Source organism: Hyperolius riggenbachi, chromosome 3, assembly GCF_040937935.1.
Source record: "Hyperolius riggenbachi isolate aHypRig1 chromosome 3, aHypRig1.pri, whole genome shotgun sequence".
Taxonomy (NCBI): domain Eukaryota; kingdom Metazoa; phylum Chordata; class Amphibia; order Anura; family Hyperoliidae; genus Hyperolius; species Hyperolius riggenbachi.
This window is the reverse complement of record NC_090648.1, coordinates 378112408-378132086: the sequence shown is the minus strand read 5'-3', so window position 1 is coordinate 378132086 and position 19679 is coordinate 378112408. Positions and strand designations below refer to the sequence as shown.

General features: G+C 43.8%; 1 protein-coding gene across 1 annotated transcript in view; it reads left to right on the top strand.

The window, feature by feature from the left end:
- LOC137561585 (BH3-interacting domain death agonist-like) overlaps positions 1 to 19679 on the top strand; it is a 65547-nt gene that overhangs the window by 16863 nt on the left and 29005 nt on the right. Inside the window, exons 2-4 of the mRNA XM_068272891.1 lie at positions 9941 to 10143; positions 11771 to 11922; positions 16076 to 16276. Coding sequence (XP_068128992.1) covers positions 9951 to 10143; positions 11771 to 11922; positions 16076 to 16276 — 546 coding nt within the window. The 5' untranslated portion in view covers positions 9941 to 9950. The remainder of the gene's footprint in view (positions 1 to 9940; positions 10144 to 11770; positions 11923 to 16075; positions 16277 to 19679) is intronic.

Here is a 19679-nt window from a genome sequence, read left to right as displayed (position 1 = left end):
CCATACTTTATTAAAAATTGTTGGCAGGGCTGTGGAGTCGGTAGAAAAATCTTCCAACTCCGACTCCTCAGTTTATGAAATCACGACTCCGACTCCAACTCCCCAAAATGACTTCGACTCCTTAGTCTAATACTTAACAGGGATGTGGATTTTGTACAAAAATCAGCCGACTCCCGACTCTGACTCCTCAGTTTATGAAATCGACGACTCCTATTCCGGGTGCCCAAAATTGCCTCGACTCTGACTCCACAGCCCTGTTTGTTGGGGTGACCCCTAATTTGGTGAGTTATATATAGAGGTATATTTTTATTCACTAAAATGAGAAAGTCCTCCAGCACAGGAGCCACCAGTTTTTTTCCATTTGAATAGAACATAGAAAAAAAGCTATTATCAAAAGTGTTTTTTCTTATGTGACCCACATGATGTGTTATCAATATTCCCGAGCATACTGGCCTTAATTGAAAGATCAACCGGCCTCTTGAGCATTTGTGATAGGAAGGAAGATACTGAGTTCCAGTAGGCCTGTACTGGAGCACACCACCACACACAGGCCTCAATTCACTAAGCTTTATCAAACACTTTATCAAACGTTTGATAATTTACCTCATGGGTAAAATCTAATTTTGAATTCACTAAGGTGTTATAGATTTATTGAATGTTTTATTGATAAAACATTTGACAAATATGTAACACCTAAGTGAATTCAAAATTAGATTTTACCCATGAGGTAAATTATCAAACGTTTGATAAAGTGTTTGATAAAGCTTAGTGAATTGAGGCCAATGTGTAAGAAATCTGCGTTCGGGCATCCGCACTTAAAGCACTCCTAGCTTGTATTTGGGCCCATTTTAGATAACTTGTTTGGAGAGAGATATGATTGATGAAACCATTTAATTTGAACTAATTTATCTTGAGCACTTATAACCGATGACATATAAAATGTTTCAAATTCAGACCAAGCTGCCTCAGAAAATTCAAGAGGGGGCACTTGCTATTTTTGCTTTGCTTTGTCATATTTGGCATAACCAGTCTGTTTTTGTAGTATAGTAGCATAGTATCTTGATATTTGCTTGGACCTATCTTTTATTAAGCATTAGCAATTCTAGCTCAGATGGCTCAATGCGGACGCCCGAAATACCGATTTGAGAAGACAAATTTTGACTTAGTTACTTTTATTCAACCAGCAAGTTGTGTGTTTTTTTTTTTTTTTTTTTTGCCGGGAAATGACATAGGTGTCTCCCAAAAGATAATAAGACAATGTACAAGAGGCATTATTGTGGAAAAAAACTTTCTCAGCTTTTATTTACATTTGAGCAAAAAGTGTCCAGACCAAAATTATTCATACACTTCTCAATAATCTATAGAAAAGCCTTTATTGGCTATTACAGCAATCAAATGCTTCCTATAATTGCAGACCAGCTTTTTGCATGTCTTTATAGTTATTCTTTGCCCATTCATCTTTAGCGATGAGCTCCAAATCTTTCAGGTTGGAGGGTCTTCTTGCCATCACCCTGATCTTTAGTTCCCTCCACAGATTCAAGTCAGGAGGACTCTGGCTGGGCCACTCCAAAATGTTAATGTTGTTGTCTGCTAACTATTTATTCACCACTTTTTGCTGTGTGTTTTGGGTCATTGTCATGCTGAAATGTCCACTGGTGGCCAATGCCAAGTTTCTCTGCAGACTGCCTCATGTTGTTGTTGAGAATCCCGTTTTGCTCCTTTTTTTTTCATGGTGCCATTTATGGTGATTAGGATTCCTGGTCTATTGGCTGAAAAACACCCCCAAAGCATTAGGTTCTCACCACCATGTTTGACAGTGTGTGTTCCTTGGGTTGAAGGCTTCACTTTTTTTTTGTGACCAAACCATTCAATTTTTGTTTCATCTGACCATAACACGGAAGACAAGAAGTCTTCTTCTTTGTCCAGATAAGAAGTGACATCCTCCTTCTGCATCCGTGGAACCCAGTAGTGCGCAGTGTCCGTTGGATTGTCTGCCATGAGACATTGCCACCAGCAGAGCCAAGAATCACCAGGATGGCCTTGGTGGTGATCCTTGGATTCAGGGTAATTTGGATGCTTTAGAACAGCTTGGACTATTTGGAATGGTATAGAACTTTGGATTTTCCCACAAACTGTGACAGGTATGAATAATTTTGGACTGGACACTTTTTGCTCAAATGTAAATAAAAGCTGAGTTATTATTATTATTTTTTTTTTTTTATTTTTTTTTTTTTACCCACAATAATGCCTCTTGTAAATCATCTTATTATCTTTTGGGAGATGTCATTTCCCATCATATTACTTGCTGGTTGAATAAAAATAACTTTAAAGGGGTTCTTTCGCGAAAAAAGTAGGCAGTTAAAAAATGCGACAGATGACAGGTTTTGGGCCAGTCCATCTTTTTAAGGGGGATTCTCAGGGCTTTCTTTGTTTTCAACAGCATTTCCTGAACAGCAGTTTAACTGCCAAAATGGCAAGATACCAGCCGGCCTCCCTAATCACTTGCACACTATTTTGTCAGTTAAATTTTGCAACTGTTGTTCAGGAAATGCTGTTGAAAACAAAGAAAGCCCTGAAACTCCCCCTTTTAAAAAGATGGACTGGCCCAAAACCTGTCATCTGTCACATTTTTTTCTGTCTGGAGTGTGGTTAGAATTCAGTGTTGGAGAGGGGAAGTTTGTTTTAGGCATCAAACAGGGCCATGAGGTTAGTGTTAGGTGTTGACAGAGGGGGAAGTTAGTGTTAAGAATCTGACAAGGCTGGAGGTTAGAGTTGGGTGTTGGACATCTTAGTGAGGGAGGTTAGTGTTAAGACCATACAATTTTTTTTATTTTTTTTTAAATATCTGTTCAATTCAAGAATTGCAATCAATTTTTCTGACTGATTGTAACATTTCAAAAATCTGACCAATGTACCACACACATGTTACATTTTTCCTCAATTATGATAAAAATGATTGGAAACTGAGAAAATTGCTTGGGTTCAAATATATTAATGAACTGACAATCTACCACACACCTTTCAATTTTCATACAAAATTGATCACAAAAATCCACCATTCCTGATAGATTTTTATTGAATAAAAACAGAAAATCAGATCGGATTTCTTGCTTGAATAAAAGTGTTAGATTTTTCGGGAAATCTGATCTTTTTTATGAAAATTGGATCATTCTATTGTATCATGTGTGGCCACCTTTATGCAGAGGAAAGGGGTAATTTTAGTGTTGGGCATCTGAGAGGGGAAGGTTAGTGTTAGCTCAAAAGAGATTAATTTTATCCTTCAGGGCCCATTTCCACTGTCGCGGAAACGGCCGCGAATCCGCAGAGTTTCCCCGCAGGAAAATCGCACGGGGAAACTCTGCCATAGGGGATAACTGCGCCGCCGGTCGAATCGCTTGCAGTAGCGATTCGGCCGGAACCCCCTACAGAATTTGCGGCGGAGGCTGCGTTTCCCATAGCCGTGCATGGCACGGCTCATGGGATTCGCCTGCAATCCCGCCCACCCGCACAGTGCCGGCGTGCGTCTACGAGCCGCACGCCGCACTAGTGGAAACGAGCCCTCAAGGAGCCGGTGCACATTGGTGACCAAGAGCAGCACTAAGACTACATAAACTGCTATTACACTGCCTGTTTGTAGGTTAGTGACTGAGTCTGGCGATCAGTGGAAAAGCCTGACACACAGCACTCATTTAAATATGGCTGCCTCCATATACCCAGTTCCATTTATTGTAACTCCTCTTATCTATCTGTGTTTTATAGACATGACAATCTGTCAATTTTTTTCAACTTGATACACATTTTGTTGTGATTTGTATGCAGCTAGTAAAGGGACCAATTAAAACTGCCAGCAGCTGTATTTAACTGGTCCAATTCTAAGCTGCACAGAAAATAAAACAAAATTCAAGTTGGAAAAGATGTTTATATGTTGTCGCAGAACATCATAGGAAGCAGATTGTTTTCTTTGAGGGCAATCTTAGGTCTTATACATGCAGCGTTCAGAAATTTTTGCAGGAAATATGACTCATATCTGCCATTCGGTGTGCTGGACGTGGGTAAAGACTATGACATCACTGCATTTTCTTTAGAGCGGATTGAATGTGAAATAACTGTCCCAACAAGGTGCTGACTGTATAATCGGTGTTCTCCAAATATTTTTTTTTCTACCATGAAAAAGTAGCCGGGTGGGACAAGATAAGAGAATGCAGGGCTAGTGCTTCTCTGCACAACTCTGCTTACAGCAGAGGAGGAAGTGAGCCGATGACAGCCGGGTGCTGAGGAGCACCCGGCTAAAAGAACCTGGGGAGAACCCTGTATAATGATAATCTTCCAACAGATCTGTAATATTCTGCAGTGTTCTTTCCAAAGTGATGCGTCGTCTGGTGTTAGTTGTCTGAAAACATGCTGTTTGTCAAAAACGCTAATGCAGTAATTATAAATCTGTATGTCTGAAGAAAAAAAACAGTCTTTAAAGCATGTAAAAAAACACTTTGTACATTAGTCATTTAGGTATTGCCTAAATCCACCTCTGTTGTCCTGACGCAGTAACGCCCAGTAAAGTTGCCATGGGCAAGGAGTGCACAGAAATGTTATCGTTTCTATCGCAGGAGAGCACCGGCTGTTAATCCTCAGTACCATGTGCATCCCTGCGCACGGCAACTTGATTTTACTGCATCAGACCCTTTGGCCTCTTTCCATTATCTTATACTGCACTGTATTTTTGCGCCAGAAATAATGATTAGAGATTGCGGCAGCAGGAGCTGAGCAGCGTGTCCTGCTCTATAAAGAGGGGTAGTGGTACTGGTAGGAGGAGCAAACTGAGTCCCACTGTGGTAGCTTCAATAGAAACTCCTGCAGAAGAATGCTCTTTAAAGGATACCACAACTGACATGTGGCATAATGAGATAGACATGGGTATGTACAGTGCCTAGCACACAAATAACTATGCTGTGTTCCTTTTTTTCTTTCTCTGCCTGAAAGAGGTAAATATCAGGTATGTAAGTGGCTGACTCAGTCCTGACTCAGACAGGAAGTGACTACAGTGTGACCCTCACTGATAAGAAATTCCCCCTTTTTTATCTCTTTCTTGCTCTCAGAAGCCATTTTCTGCTAGGAAAGTGTTTTATAGTTGGAATTTCTTATCAGTGAAGGTCACACTGTAGTCACTTCCTGTCTGAGTCAGGACTGAGTCAGCCACTTTCATACCTGATATTTACCTCTTTCAGGCAGAGAAAGAAAAAAAGGAACACAGCATAGTTATTTGTGTGCTAGGCACTATACATGCCCATGTCTATCTCATTATGCCACATGTCAGTTGTGGTATCCTTTAAGCAAGAATGATCTATCCTGCCTGATCGTGACAGGGGAGGCCAACTACATTAGAGGACACTAGATTTTTGGCTGAAATGATCCAGAACGATCGTTTTTGCCAAGGAAAGGTTAAAGTGCGTACGCAGATTAATTGCTTTCTCTTGCTATACTCTGCACTGAAGGAGGCTCTGCATCATCAGTGAAGAGCAGTGACACTGCAGTGAGTTCTGAGCATGCTGCCATGTGCAGTAATGATGGTGTAATGGTTAAGGGCTCTGACACAGGAGACCAGGGTTCGAATCTCGGCTCTGCCTGTTCAGTAAGCCAGCACTAATTCAGTAGGAGACCTTTGGCAAGTCTCCCTTACACTGCTACTGCCAATAGAGCGCGCCCTAGTGGCTGCTGCTCTGCTCTGGCGCTTTGAGTCCGCAAGGAGAAAAGCGCAATATAAATGTTATTTGTCTTGTCATTTGTCTAGTAAACATCCTGTGTTTTCCCTCAACACCTTATTCGATGTTTATAATCAGCTAAGTGACATATTGGTGCACATTTGCTTTAGTAAACCTGCTGCACTGTGGGTGTATTCTGTGTTCTGGCAGATATTTGTCAGATCAAATTGCCAGTTGGCCTTCAAATGGCCTTCTTCTGATATACTCTGCTGTTGGAAGGACCCTGCTCTTTCTGCTATCTAACTTTCCTGCTGCTGGAGAAGGTGTGTTTTTGTTTTGTTTTGTTTTTTTAATCATGTAGCTAGCCTAGCGCTAGCTACATGATAGCCGCTGTGCAGCGGCATCCCCCCCACCCCCTCCGATCGCCTCCGGCGATCAGCGCAAGCAGGAGATTCCGTTCAGAACGGGATCTCCTGCTAGGCTTCCCCCGCCGCCATGGCGATGCTCGCGATGACGTCACCGATGTCAGAGGGAGTCCCGATCCACCCCACAGCGCTGCCTGGCACTGATTGGCCAGGCTGCGCAAGGGGTCTGGGGGGGGGGGGCTGCACGGCACGGCGGGTAGCAGTGGATCGGCGGCGATCGGAAGTTACACGCAGCTAGCAAAGTGCTAGCTGCGTGTAACAAAAAAAAAAAGATGCAAATTGGCCCACCGGGGAGAAATTCTCCTGCGCGACATACCCCCGAGCTCAGCTCGGGATTATCGCCCAGGAGGTTAACACTTCTCTATGAACAATCCACTGTTTTTCTGGAGGACTCTACGCTTCTCACCAGCTCTCCTCTCCTGACATACGGTACTCTCCTGCTGGAGTACTCTTCTCCTCCCATTATTATCTAACTCTCCTCTCCTGATACATCAAACTGTGTTTTGTGTGCTGGAGGACTGTACTAACCTGGTTAGAATTGGTCAGTGAGATGCTCACCATTCTAACTTTCATGTAAATTTAATACAATTGCCTCAATTCACTAAAATTATGCTGAAGATAAGCAAAAGAAAACTTTCCTCCACATATCGATCTTGCCTTATTAAGGTGTAGAGATACGTTTTCGCAGTGAGAGAGTTATCTTATCTCTTCAGTCCTTAAGTTACCTCCTCTGTAGTTATTTTCACATGCAGCCTGTCTTTAAAGTGACACTTAAGTCACCCCCCAAAAAATTAGTTTTACTCACCTGGGGCTTCTACCAGCCCCCTGCAGCCATCCTGATCCCTCGTAGTCTCGATCAGATGCTCCTGTCCCCCGCCGGCAGCCACTTCCGTTTTCGGCGACAGGCCTCAGAACACGAGTGATTCTTCACGTTTATGTCCGCAATAGCAGTATAGAGGACTCTATTGCGGCCAGGAATGCGAAGAATCACTCGGGTTCCCAGGCCTGTTGGGCCTGTCGCCGAAACGGAAGTGGCTGCCGGCTGGGGACAGGAGCATCTGATCGAGACTACGAGGGCACAGGATGGCTGCAGGGGGCTGGTAAAAGCCCCAGGTGAGTAAAAGTCTTTTTTTTTTTTTTTTTTTTTGGATGACTTAAGCATCCCTTTAACTTTTATTTTAAGGATTGAGGCGGTAACTCTAGAGATCTCACCTTAACTTAAAGCGGACCCAAACCAAACATTTTTTTAATTAAAAATATTTAGTTGCACCACTCTGACACATACAAAGATAAATAAACACTCCTTCAAGCCTATGAGCATTTCAGTGCATGCTTTTCACCCTTCTCTTTTCATAGCTAGGGTTATACTGGGGGCAGCCATTAGCAATTCCTCCATTGCCGGACACCATCTGCTCCACCAGTTTGCTGCAAAAATCCCGGCAATTTGAAAGGAAGGGAGGGGTTCCTCCAATAAATGTAAAATATTTTATATTTGTCATCATGCAGCTGAAAAAAGGCTGCTATTTATTTATTATAATTTAGAAAATAGCTTTTATTTCTGAAATCTTGTATTTTTAATTTGGGTCCACTTTAAAGACAGAAGATTTAACTTTAGGTTTGCCTGAGGTAAAATGTTTCTTGAATACTACGTGCCTTATCACCATGGTGATAACTCAAACGTTATTAAATACAGGATATAAGCTTAGTGAATTTAAGCTAATGTGTATGCTGGTTGGAACTGGACCATCAAAAATGCACTTCCTGGCCATTAGGATTGGCCCAGTTACAAGCTGCCTACAATGTACATACAGGCCAGAATCTGCATCTCATTGACCATCTATAATCCTGATAAACTCTGTGCTAGAGGACTCTGCTCCTTCCATTATGTACCTCTTCCCCCGGTATATTCTGTGCTAGAGGACTCTGCTCCTTCCATTATGTACCTCTTCCCCCGGTATATTCTGTACTAGAGGACTCTGCTCTTTTCACTATCTACATCTTCCCCTGATAAAATCTGTGCTGGAGGACTCTGCTCTTTCCACTATGTTCTCCTTCCCCTGATATACTCTGTGCTAGAGACCTGCTCCTTCCACTATGTACTCCTTCCTCTGATTATACTGTGTGCTGGAGACCTCTGCTCCTTCCACTGATATACTCTATACTGGAGGACACTGCTCCTTCTTCTCTGTCCCTCTGACATACTCTGTGCTGGAGGACTCTGCTCCTTCCACTATCCACCTCTACCCCTGATATACTCTGTACAGGAAGCTTCCACTATATACCCCTCCCCCTGGTATACTCTGTACTGGAGGACTCTGCTAGTGATGGTGATGTATAGGAGAACTCGTGGAGAAGCATGTGATCAGTTTGGTCAGGTGATAGATATGTAAGTCTCTGATGTGCCAGTCACGATCATGTGCTAAATCAGGATGTGATCGCTGCCAATCAGAGCTTTGCAAATCTATCAGCTGATCAAATAAAAAACCTGCTTCTCCACAAGTTGTCCGACATGACCACCACTAGACTTTGCTCCTTCCACTGTGTACCCCTTTTTCTGCTATACTATATGATGGAGGACTCTGCTCCTTCCACTGTGTACCCCTTCACCTGGTATACTCTATACTAGAGGACTCTGCTCCTTCCACTATGTACCCCTTCCGCTGGTATACTCTATACTGGAGGACTCTGCTCCGTCCACTATGTACACCTTCCCCTAATATACTCTGGGATGGAGGTCTCTGCTTCTTCCACTGTGTACCCCTTCACCTGGTGTACTTTGTACTGGAGGACTCTGCTCCTTCCACTATGTATGCCTTCCCCTGTTATACTCTGTACTGGAGAACTCTGCTCCTTCCACTATGTACCCCTTGCCCTGGTATACTCTATTCTGGAAGACTCTCTGCTCATTCTGCTATGTTCTTCTGATCTACTCTGCTGGAGGACTCTGCTCCTTCCACTATGTACCCCTTCCCCTGAAATATTCTGTGCTGGAGGACTCTGCTCCTTCCACTGTGTACCCCTTCCCCTGGTATACTCTATACTGGAGGACTCTGCTCCTTCTATTATGTATGCCTTACCCTGATATACCCTTTACTGCAGGACTCTGCTCCTTCCACTATGTACCCTTCCCCTAGTATACTCTGTACTGGAGGACTCTGATCCTTCCACTATGTACCCCTTCCCCTAATATACTCTAGGATGGAGGTCTCTGCTTCTTCCCCTGGTGTACTTTGTACTGGAGGACTCTGCTCCTTCCACTATGTACCCCTTGCCCTGGTATACTCTATTCTGGAAGACTCTGCTCCTTCTGCTATGTTCTTCTGACATACTCTGCTGGAGGACTCTGCTCCTTCCACTATGTACCCCTTCCCCTGAAATATTCTGTGCTGGAGGACTCTGCTCTTTTCATCTTGAGAGTGTATACAGGTGCCCCTCATAATTTAGTGATCTGACCCCTGCATCACTAAACGGCGATAAACAATTGCATTGTGCACCTATCCAATCCTCCCATCTCCAGTGAACAGTACACACCGCTATAGCTAGGTAGTGTTTCTGCCTTACAGTGCCGCCTGAACGATTGTTAAGCAGCACACTAATGGAATGTGTGTACAAGGCATGTATCACCTGATATCTTGATCACCTTTTGTAACCCATGTGGGTAGGGGGAACACAACGGTGAGCTCTTGTAGAACAGGTAAAAAATATTAACATAATATGTATAGCACTTGGTAATATGTGAGTTCCATGTGAATATGAGCAATAATAAAAAAAACTTTTTTTTTTAAATTTATTTATTTATTTATTTTTTTACCCATACAGGATAGCAAGGATGACAGTGGACCTCATTCTGCTTGGATTCCTTCAGAGCCAGAAGGATTCAAGTCCTGACTTCCAGCAGGCTGTGGAATGTCTGGCACAATCTATTGAAAAAGATGGGTATTTGGAGGCTGATGGAGGACCTCCTATGAAATGCATCTCTTCACAGGTTGGGGAATCTGCAGAACATGTTGTGCCGGATGGTGGTAAGTCACATGTGGAAGTGATGAGTATCCAGAACTGAGATGGGTGTGGCATCCTTTGTTGGAATGACCCAACTGAACTGACCAGTTGGGTCATTCCATTCCGGAAAGATATTTCAGTGATGTGTGGATGGTGGCCAGCTGCACTACCCCACTGGCTTCCAATATGTCTGGACCTCTGCCATGTCTTTTGCAAGCAGATTTTCCAACCATATTAAAAATTCAGCGGGAGTAAGGAGATGGCTTTAGCTCTAGTGATCCAGTGTAAAGACATTCAAAACTAAAACTAGAAATGTATGGATGGTTTCCAAGGTTTCTGCCCAACTGCTCCCCCGCCACTTGCACACATTAAACTGCCTGGCGTTTTGAAATCCCATGGCCGCGGGTGTTTTTTTGTTTTTTTACCTAATTTTTTTTTATCATGTAGCTAGCCTACATGATTTCCCCCCCCCCCCCCCTCCCTGCGGCATCCCCCTACCTCTTCCAATCGCCGCCGGCAATCATGCCCATCAGGAAATCCCGTTCTGAACAGGATTTCCTTCAGGGCTTCTCACGTCGCCATGGCGACGAACGGAATAACGTCGTGACGTCAGAGGGAGTCCCGATCCACCCCATAGCGCAGCCTGGCTGTGATTGGCCAGGGCTGCGCAAGGGGTCTGTGGAAGGGCCCTCTTTCGCAGCAATTGACAAAGTGCTAGCTGCGTGTATGAAAAAAACATTTGAAAATCGGCCCACCAGTGCCTGAGCAATCCAGCGCGGCATTACTGGACGAGCTGAGCTCGTCCGTAACGCCCAGCTGGTTAAATAGGCCACATTGGCACAAGTAATGCAGGTCACATGACTTTCATATATCTGTCCTATGAAGAAGGGTGGAGAGGCAGGAGGCTTCCTGTTGTTTTGACAGATGTGGGTTACCTGTAAGACATCAGACTGACAATCAAAATGATGCCCAACAAACATGTAAGAGCAGTGTGAAGATTCAGGTAGAAGCTCCAGTCTTATTGGGATGCTTACAGCCACAGGAGCTGAAGATTAGAGACCTCAAAACAGGAAATAAAATATCTGGTTAAGTTTCAGCCACTTTTAGAGTGGAAATTCAGGTTAGAAATGTCTATTTGTCACCATTCCTCCTTTTGTTGTTGTTGTTGTTGTTGTTTGTTTAAAGCAAAAAACTGCATAGGACTGTCATGTAATGTAACTGGTAGTCTGGTGGGTGGAGCCCTCATCTGGTTTCTTATGATGCTTCTGGACTCCAGCAAGGAGATTTTCTCCCATATTTCCTTGCTCTGCACTGTGGTTGTCTCTACATGATTGTGAAACTGGCCAACCACATTGCAGTGTTCATTTTGTAATCGACAAGATTGTTGAACTGTTAAGAGGCTGACAACCTGTAATGGGAAACTAGCCAGGAAGTGTGCCAGCCGCTCAGGGGCCTTCCCATAAAATACCATGTAATTTTTTATTCTTATTTTTTTGTCTTGGCTTCCATTTTTTGTTTCAGACTGATATGGAGGCTGATAGAGCCCTATCTGTCGCTTGTCCCTTCCCCCAGAGTGACATTAGTCATGTGATCTATATTGCATATTGTGTGAGGTAGCAATGAGCAATCTTGCATGTCTTCCCTCTTCAGGGCCGCATCCTAACCTAGACGAGGAGCTTTGCCGCAGGATTGGTGCTCAGCTGGCGGAGCTTGGAGACCGCTTTGAACGTGAAGGGGTGATAAAGCAGGAGGTGGTGGAAAGTTTAGTGCATGATGTCCTCAGCGACACTCTGTCTGAAGAGGTACGTATTATAGTCATGTGGTTCCTTGCAGTGAATTGGCTGTAGGCATTGGGCTTGAGATCGGGATATCATAATTGATCCAGCACATTTGAATTGGGTTAGCAGTTTTCTGCAATCATGTAGTTAGAACTTCCTACTCACGCCACAGTCAAATAAGATCAATAAGAGAGGTGAATTGGGCCCGGTTCACATCAGCATTTTTTTCCAGAACGTAAGCGGAATGTATACTGTACAAACGGAACAGATGTAAATGGATCCAATGTTAACCTACGGATCCGTTCACATGCGTCCGTTGGTACAGGTACGTTCCGGCCCCCAGATCCAAAAAATGCGGCAGGCCCTAATTTTCCGGACCGTTCTGCTTAGCGTAACGGATCCAGAAAAAAAATACTGCAGCATTAGGGGCAATGGGGAAACGGAACGTTTCTTCACACTGGTGAACAAACGGACCCTTCCACGGGGGATGGGGGCATGGGCTGACGCGATCCTGAGCGATGGGAGGGTGCAGCGGGCGGGTGGGCTAGGGAGGCTGAATACATACTTAATCTTGTGCAGCAGCTGGAGGTAGAGGCTTCTGTCTTCTTCCGCGTCATGTGACTACATGACGCACTGTGTAATCACAGCGGAAGAAGAGGAAGCCTCTACCGCCGGCTGCTGCACAAGATAAGATATGTATTTGCTGAGTGAAAACGTATCCGATCAATCATTGATCAGATCCGTTTTCACTATGTGAATGGGCCACGGACTGAGCCATCCAGATCTGGTGAAGCGGACACTGCATCCGCTGACCGGATCTGGCCCAAAACGCAGATGTGAACTGGGCCTTAGTGGCTGTGCGATTGCAGATGCCGCATCTTTAGCTAGAGGGCAGCCTTGGGACATAACAGGTCATTGGGTTGCTGAGAGATTTGTGAATTAATAGCTGTGAAATTGCAGCTGCGACATCTGCAGCTAGAGGGCAGCCTGGGACACATATCAGAGGGATGCTGGGAGATATGCAAATTACTATCTGTCTGATTACATCTGCAACATCTATAAGAGGTCAGGCTGGGACATAACCGGACATAGAGTTGTGTGAATTAATAACAGTTGCAGGCAGCAACCGCAGCACAAGTTTTTTTTTTTTTTTTTTTTTTTTTTTTTTTTTTCCAGCGCAGTCTGGACTGACAAAAATCTCTCACTACTGAGAGGCTGCAATCTCTCAATTTCTAATTTACTAACATTACAGCAGCAATTGGACATGTGCGGGTGGTAGGGGCAGAGGCCAGACATGGGGGGGAGGTTTGGTTTTTGTTCTGGACATCATCCATACAGTGGGATGCAAAGGTTTGGGCAACCTTGTTAATCGTCATTATTTTCCTGTATAAATCGTTGGTTGTTATGATAAAAAATGTAAGTTAAATATATCATATAGAGGAAACACCGTGATAGTTGAGAAGTGAAATTAATTTTATTGGATTTACACAAAGCATGCAATAATTGAACAAAATTAGGCAGGTGCATACATTCGGGCACCACAAAGAAGAAATGAAATCAATATTTAGTAGATCCTCCGTTTTGCAGAAGTTACAGCCTCTAAACACTTCCTGTAGGTTCCAGTGAGAGTCTGGATTCTGGTTGAAGGTATTTTGGACCATTCCTCTTTACAAAACATATCTAGTTCATTCAGGTTTGATGGCTTCCCAGCATGGGCAGCTCTTTTTAACTCACACCACAGATATTCAATTATATTCAGGTCAGGGGACTGAGATGACCATTCCAGAACGTTGTACTTGTTAATCTACATGAATGCCTTAGTGGATTTTGAGCGGTGTTTAGGGTCATTGTCTTGTTGAAAGATCCAGCCCCGGCGCAGCTTCAGTTTTGTCAATGATTCTTGGACATTGGTCATCAGAATCTGCTGATACTGAGTGGAATCCATGCGTCCCTCAACTTTGACAAGATTCCCAGTCCCTGCACTGGACACACAGCCCCACAGTATGATGGAACCACCACCATATTTTACTGTAGGTAGCAGGTGTTTTTCTTGGAATGCTGTGGTGTTTTTCCTCCATGCATAACACCCCTTGTTATACTTCCTTGTGTAAAGTGCGCCGAATGGTTGAACGATGCACAGTGACTTCATCTGCAGCAAGATGATGTTGTAGGTCTTTGGTGCTGGTCTGTGGGTTGACTCTGACTGTTCTCACCATTCGTCACTTCTGTCTGTCTGCGATGTGTTTTTTTTTTTTTTGTTTTTTTTTTCTTGGTCTGCCACTTCAAAACTTAAAGGAGTTATCAGGCAATATACAGAAAATAAGTGCTACTTACCCGGGGCTTCCTCCAGCCCCAATCTCCCAGAATTTCCTTCGCCGCAGCTCTGCCGTCAGCCATTTGCCGCAGCTCCCTCCCAGTCCCCAGTGATGACATCAGGTCGTCCTGTACTGCGCCTGTGCGAGCGGGGCTGTCAATCACCGCCATGCGCAGTCTGCTCTGGTCCACGTGGCGGTGATTGACAGCGCCGCTCGCACTGGCGCAGTACATCGCCGGGGACCGGGAGGGAGCTGCGGCGAACGGCTGACGACAGAGCTGCGGCGAGGGACATGCTGGGAGATTGGGGCTGGAGGAACCCCCGGGTAAGTAGCACTTATTTTCTGTATATTGCCTGATAACTCCTTTAACTTGAACTGAGCCTGTGGTCTTCCATTTCCTCAATATGTTTCTAGTTTCTGGAAACAGACAGCTGAAATCTCAGAGACCGCTTTCTGTATCCTTCCCCTAAACCATGATGGTGAACAATCATTGTCTTCAGGTCATTTGAGAGTTGTTTTGAGACAACCCCCCCCCCCCCATGTTGCTAGTCTTCAGAGAAAATTAAGAGGGGGTAAACCTAAAATTGACCCCCTTAAATACTCTTTATCCTAATTGCATTCACCTGTGTATCAGTTAGGGTTTACTGAGCTTACTAAGCTAATTTGAGTTCCAATAATTAGTTCTAAAGGTTTTGGAATCAATAAAATGACAACAGTGCCCAAATGTATGCACCTGCCTAATTTTATTTAAACAATTATTGCGCCCTTTCTGTAAATCCAATAAACTTAATTTCACTCCTCAAATATCACTGTGTCTCCTATATGATATATTTAACTGACTTTTTTTTTTTTTTTTTTTAATCGTAACAACCAACGATTTATACAGGAAAATGACGATTAACAAGGTTGCCCAAACTTTCGCATCCCACTGTATATTATTGCAGTATATGTATCTAAAGTAACTCCCCTCTTTCCATTATTTGATATCCGCTTGGGTGTGACTGCACATGGTCTGTGAGCAGATGTTTGAGATCACCTCTTAGATGGCAAGTAGGGTCAATAAGATGAAAATAATTTCAAGTTGATGCAGGATTATGCAAGTTTTTTTTTTTTTTTGTATGCAAATTCAAACAGAACCAATCACATCCTGGTGAGGTAAAATTCAATTGGTTCATTTTCAAGCTGTACACATAATTTGCATAATCCTACATCAACTCAAAATTATTTGCATCTCATTGACCATCCCTAATGGCAAGATGTCATAATTGCCAGCACTCTCACCTAGAAATGTTGGGTCCCAGGTTCCAATCTTGGTCAGGGCACGGCTTAAGCTCAACACACACCATACAATCTTGGTTGTACAGATTTACCAAATCTATGTAGTATAAGGGCCAACAGATTGAAAATACCTTGAATGCTTGATTGGATAAGCTCTTATACTACATGAAAGTGGTAAGATTGAACAACTAATATTGTATGGTGTGTGTTGAGCCTTAGAATTTGTAGCGTCTCGCTGCGTTTATGTGTGTGTGTTTTTTTTTTTTTTTTTTTTTCCCCTACTTCCCAAAAACATTCCAATAAGTTAATGGTTTACAAAATACAGTCATGTCACTGATTTGGGGGGAAAGTGCTGTAGAAGATGTGCTATATACGTACATATTTAGATGTAACCATAATCTCTGAAGGGAGATTATGTCTTCAAAATGACAATGTAAAGTTCTGTGTTGTGAGCCAATTAGACTAAATTGGGGACACACTTGGATTGTCCTAGCACATTTCAGGCAAGGGGCTGAGAGGGTGACCTAGGCAGTTTACACAAGAAAGGCACATTAATAACACTGTTGCTTTCTTTCTGTTTGCAGCGCTTTAGCAAAGCAGTGAAGTCATTGCTGAGCAATGTCCCAGCTGGTATCGAGCAGGAGACGGCGTCACTGGTGGTGGCCATGACACTTACCAGCAAGGTCGGGAAAATGGTGCCCAACCTGCTGGCGAATTGCTGCTCCACCACATCCAGGTTCATAGAGCGCAACTACAGCTATTACATCGATCGTCTCACTGGACAGGTAAGGGGATGTGTTCCTTCCCCAGATTATATGGCCTTGTTTACTGTTTCTGCAGTAGGTGCTGATGACAGACATTTTGGGTAAAACCCCAATTACTCCATTTACTAAAAAGAAAACGGGGCAAACATATCTCATATGTATTAAAGTGGACCTACACACACTCCTCTTCATCAGATTTGCATAATATAGACACCTCTGTATGTGCACAGCATCCTCAGCAGATCTGTAGGGAATGTATATGTAGATTGTAGTATTGTATAATACTGATTAAATTACATTGAAGCTTAACCCAGATGTAAAAATGTTTCAAATTTACAGTATTCCATGACTCATAAGTTTTAAACTCATGAGGAATTGATTCTAGAGCTGACAATACTTCTGTTTTACATTAAAATCCACATATTACAGCTTAAATATAATGAAATGACGTCTTGTAATGTACTGTAATCCAAATTAAAATTATATAATGTCAGGTTGCGTAATAGCTCTGCTGGATGTCACAGAAGCTTTGCCCCCAGATTTATTCTTACAGCTGAGAACTACTGTATTATGAAGGTTATGTGTGAAATGGGACATTTTATTCATATATGGATTAGTTATAACAGAAGAGGACAGCGCTAGAGTGTACGTCAATGTTTATTCCAATAAAACTCCCATAAGAATGCTAAAAAAAATTTTTAGTTTAAAATTCCAAAGTTAAAACCTATGGAAGACCTCATATATATTCCCATGCATCCACAGTAATCATAAATAGTATATAGGTACCAGAGTGTTTCAATCTTATATATACATACACCACCATACATACAATGGAGCCACCTGAGTTGTAGATGTCCAACCTAATAGAGAGGGTTTATAAAGAGTTTTTTTTTCCTCCTTTTTTCTTCAATAGATATCAATATGGATACACAGTGGATATACTTCCTCCAATAAATGTACCCTGAAAAATAAAATCAGTTCCGCAAACGCTTTCCGCAATGACCTGCGGCTTTTACAGTTTTACGGTTCTTGCAGCTTGAATACACTTCAGTGCGGGTTCCGGCCGGTAGCCCCGCATGTAGAGTCCCTTTCTGGGCTTGAAATCACCTGATTTTTCCGGTAAGCGCCTGTACATAGAAACTTGGATAGCCTTCTCGTAGCTTCACTCGCTCACTGACGCGGCTTCCGGATAGGTGGCTTGCTGGGAGTGACGTCACTTTCCCTCCGGGCTCCTGCGTTCCACCTTGCGCTTCAACGCTGTTACTGCTTCCTCAATTGGTATGAGCAGGCTGCGTATAGCGTATTGTATGGCAAATAGTTGTGCCAGTTATTGGGGTGCCAAGGAGCCCTTCTGCATCGACATGTTTCGATAGTAAATGACTATCTTCATCAGGATAGGGAATACCCAACAACCACCACTTCCTCCTTTTTTTTATAGGTGTCCATCTACTCTTGTGTCTGCCTCTGGGGGTTAAAGGGGATACCCCACACTTTGAGGACCTAAGCAGCTTGTGATTTACATAAAAAAAGAGCAGCGCCCTTCAAACTCTCCCTTTGGCTCATTTTATTCATATATATTGTATTTTTCAATTAAATGTTTTGCTGTCTGGTGTTGGAGTCAGGGTCAGCACATGTTTGCCGATTCTGACTTGGACACTCAGTCACTTTAGAGTGGGACCACGTAAAGTAGTTTACTATGAAAGAAATGGTCATGCTCAGGCTCATAAAGTGTACCATGAGTACTGTATCTTAAATTAGTCAATAATTGGGAGTCCTTTCTCTTTTTTTTTTTCTTCTTCAGCAAACAAGCACAGACAATGTCTATACTAAATAACAATGCACAGTGCTCAATATGCATGCAATAATCACGCAACATCTTGCACAGGAGGTATAGGTCTCACCAGTTAATGCAGGTACAGTACTGATGGTGTGCTCCTCTTGTCCACATGTCTGTGCAACCTGGATGATACTGTAGCATTGCAGCCATGCACAAGTAAGTCACAGATGCCAGGCAATTCTCTCAGTATGGCAATTACCTCAGCAGGTTACACAGGAAGCACAGGTATTACCGGCTGGTGCTTTTGAGGTTATCAACGCAGGCCCAGAGTAGCATGCAGATAGCCAGCAAGCTACATGTGGCTGTCAGCCCTCCCATCAACTACGGCTCATGGATTTCTGACTGATGTATGACATATGCACCCGCCCACTTTCCACTATAGTTGGATACAGAATACCATAAGGGTCAAAAAACAAGTTTACTATAACAGTTCTAGCATATCAGAGTTTTTACTATACCAGGCGGTACTCCCATATACCGTATTTTTCGGAATATAAGACGCACTTTTTCTTCCCCAAAAATGAGGGGGAAAAGTGGGTGCGTCTTATATTCCAAAGATGCGGTAAATGTGGCCCCGGAATATACTTACCGGATCCTGTCTCCGCGATCCTCTCCTCCTCGTCTGGCTCTCTTTATCCCAGGACGTCTTGTCAGTCACTGTGAAGGTCTTCAGAGCCCCAGCTGCCCGCGCTCCTTTTCGCTGCAGTCTTCGTATAGACTGCAGCCTTGCGGTATACATGTGCTGCCGCCGCCATCCGATGTCCTTCCTAGTTACAGCGTCCTCCCCGACGTCCTCCCTAGTTACAGCGTCCTCCCCCGACGTCCTGCCTAGTTACAGTGCCTCTGATGTCACGCGCACACGTGCGCCGCTGATCAACCAGCAGAGGGCACTGTAACTAGGAAGTAAGTCAGAGGAAGATGCTGTAACTAGGGAGGACGTCGGGGGAGGCCGCTGTAACTAGGGAGGACGTCGGGGAGGACGCCGTAACTAGGAAGGATGGTGGCAACAGCACATGTATACAACAAGGCTGCAGTCTATATGAAGACTGCTGCGAAGAGGAGAGCGGGGAGCTGGGGCTCTGAAGACCTTCAAAAAGGATGACAGGACGTCCTGGGATGAAGAGACAAGGAGACTGCAGCTGAAGAGGAGCGCAGCAGCTGGGACCCTGAAGACCTGCATCCTGAATGACGGACACCCTCTGATGAAGAAAGCCAGATGGGGGAAGAGAGGATCGTGGCGACAGGATCAGGTGAGATGTTTAATCAGGGTTTAGCCAGTGTAGTGTATTTGGTAGTGGCAGAAGGGGTTGGTTAGTGTAGTGTAGTAGGTGGTTACAGCAGCAGGGGTTAGTTAGTGAAGTGTGGTGGGGGAAGCGGGGGTAAGTGAAGTGTAGTGTGGTGTAGATGGGCAGTTTAGCTTAGATAGTGACAGTTTAGGAAGAAAGGGTCCATAAGACGCCCCTGCACCATAGACGCACCTAGGATTCGTTTTTTTTTTCTCTCAGATTTTTGCCCCCTAAACCTAGGTGCGTTTTATATGCCGGAGCGTCTTATATTCCGAAAAATACGGTACTTATAATGGTGCTT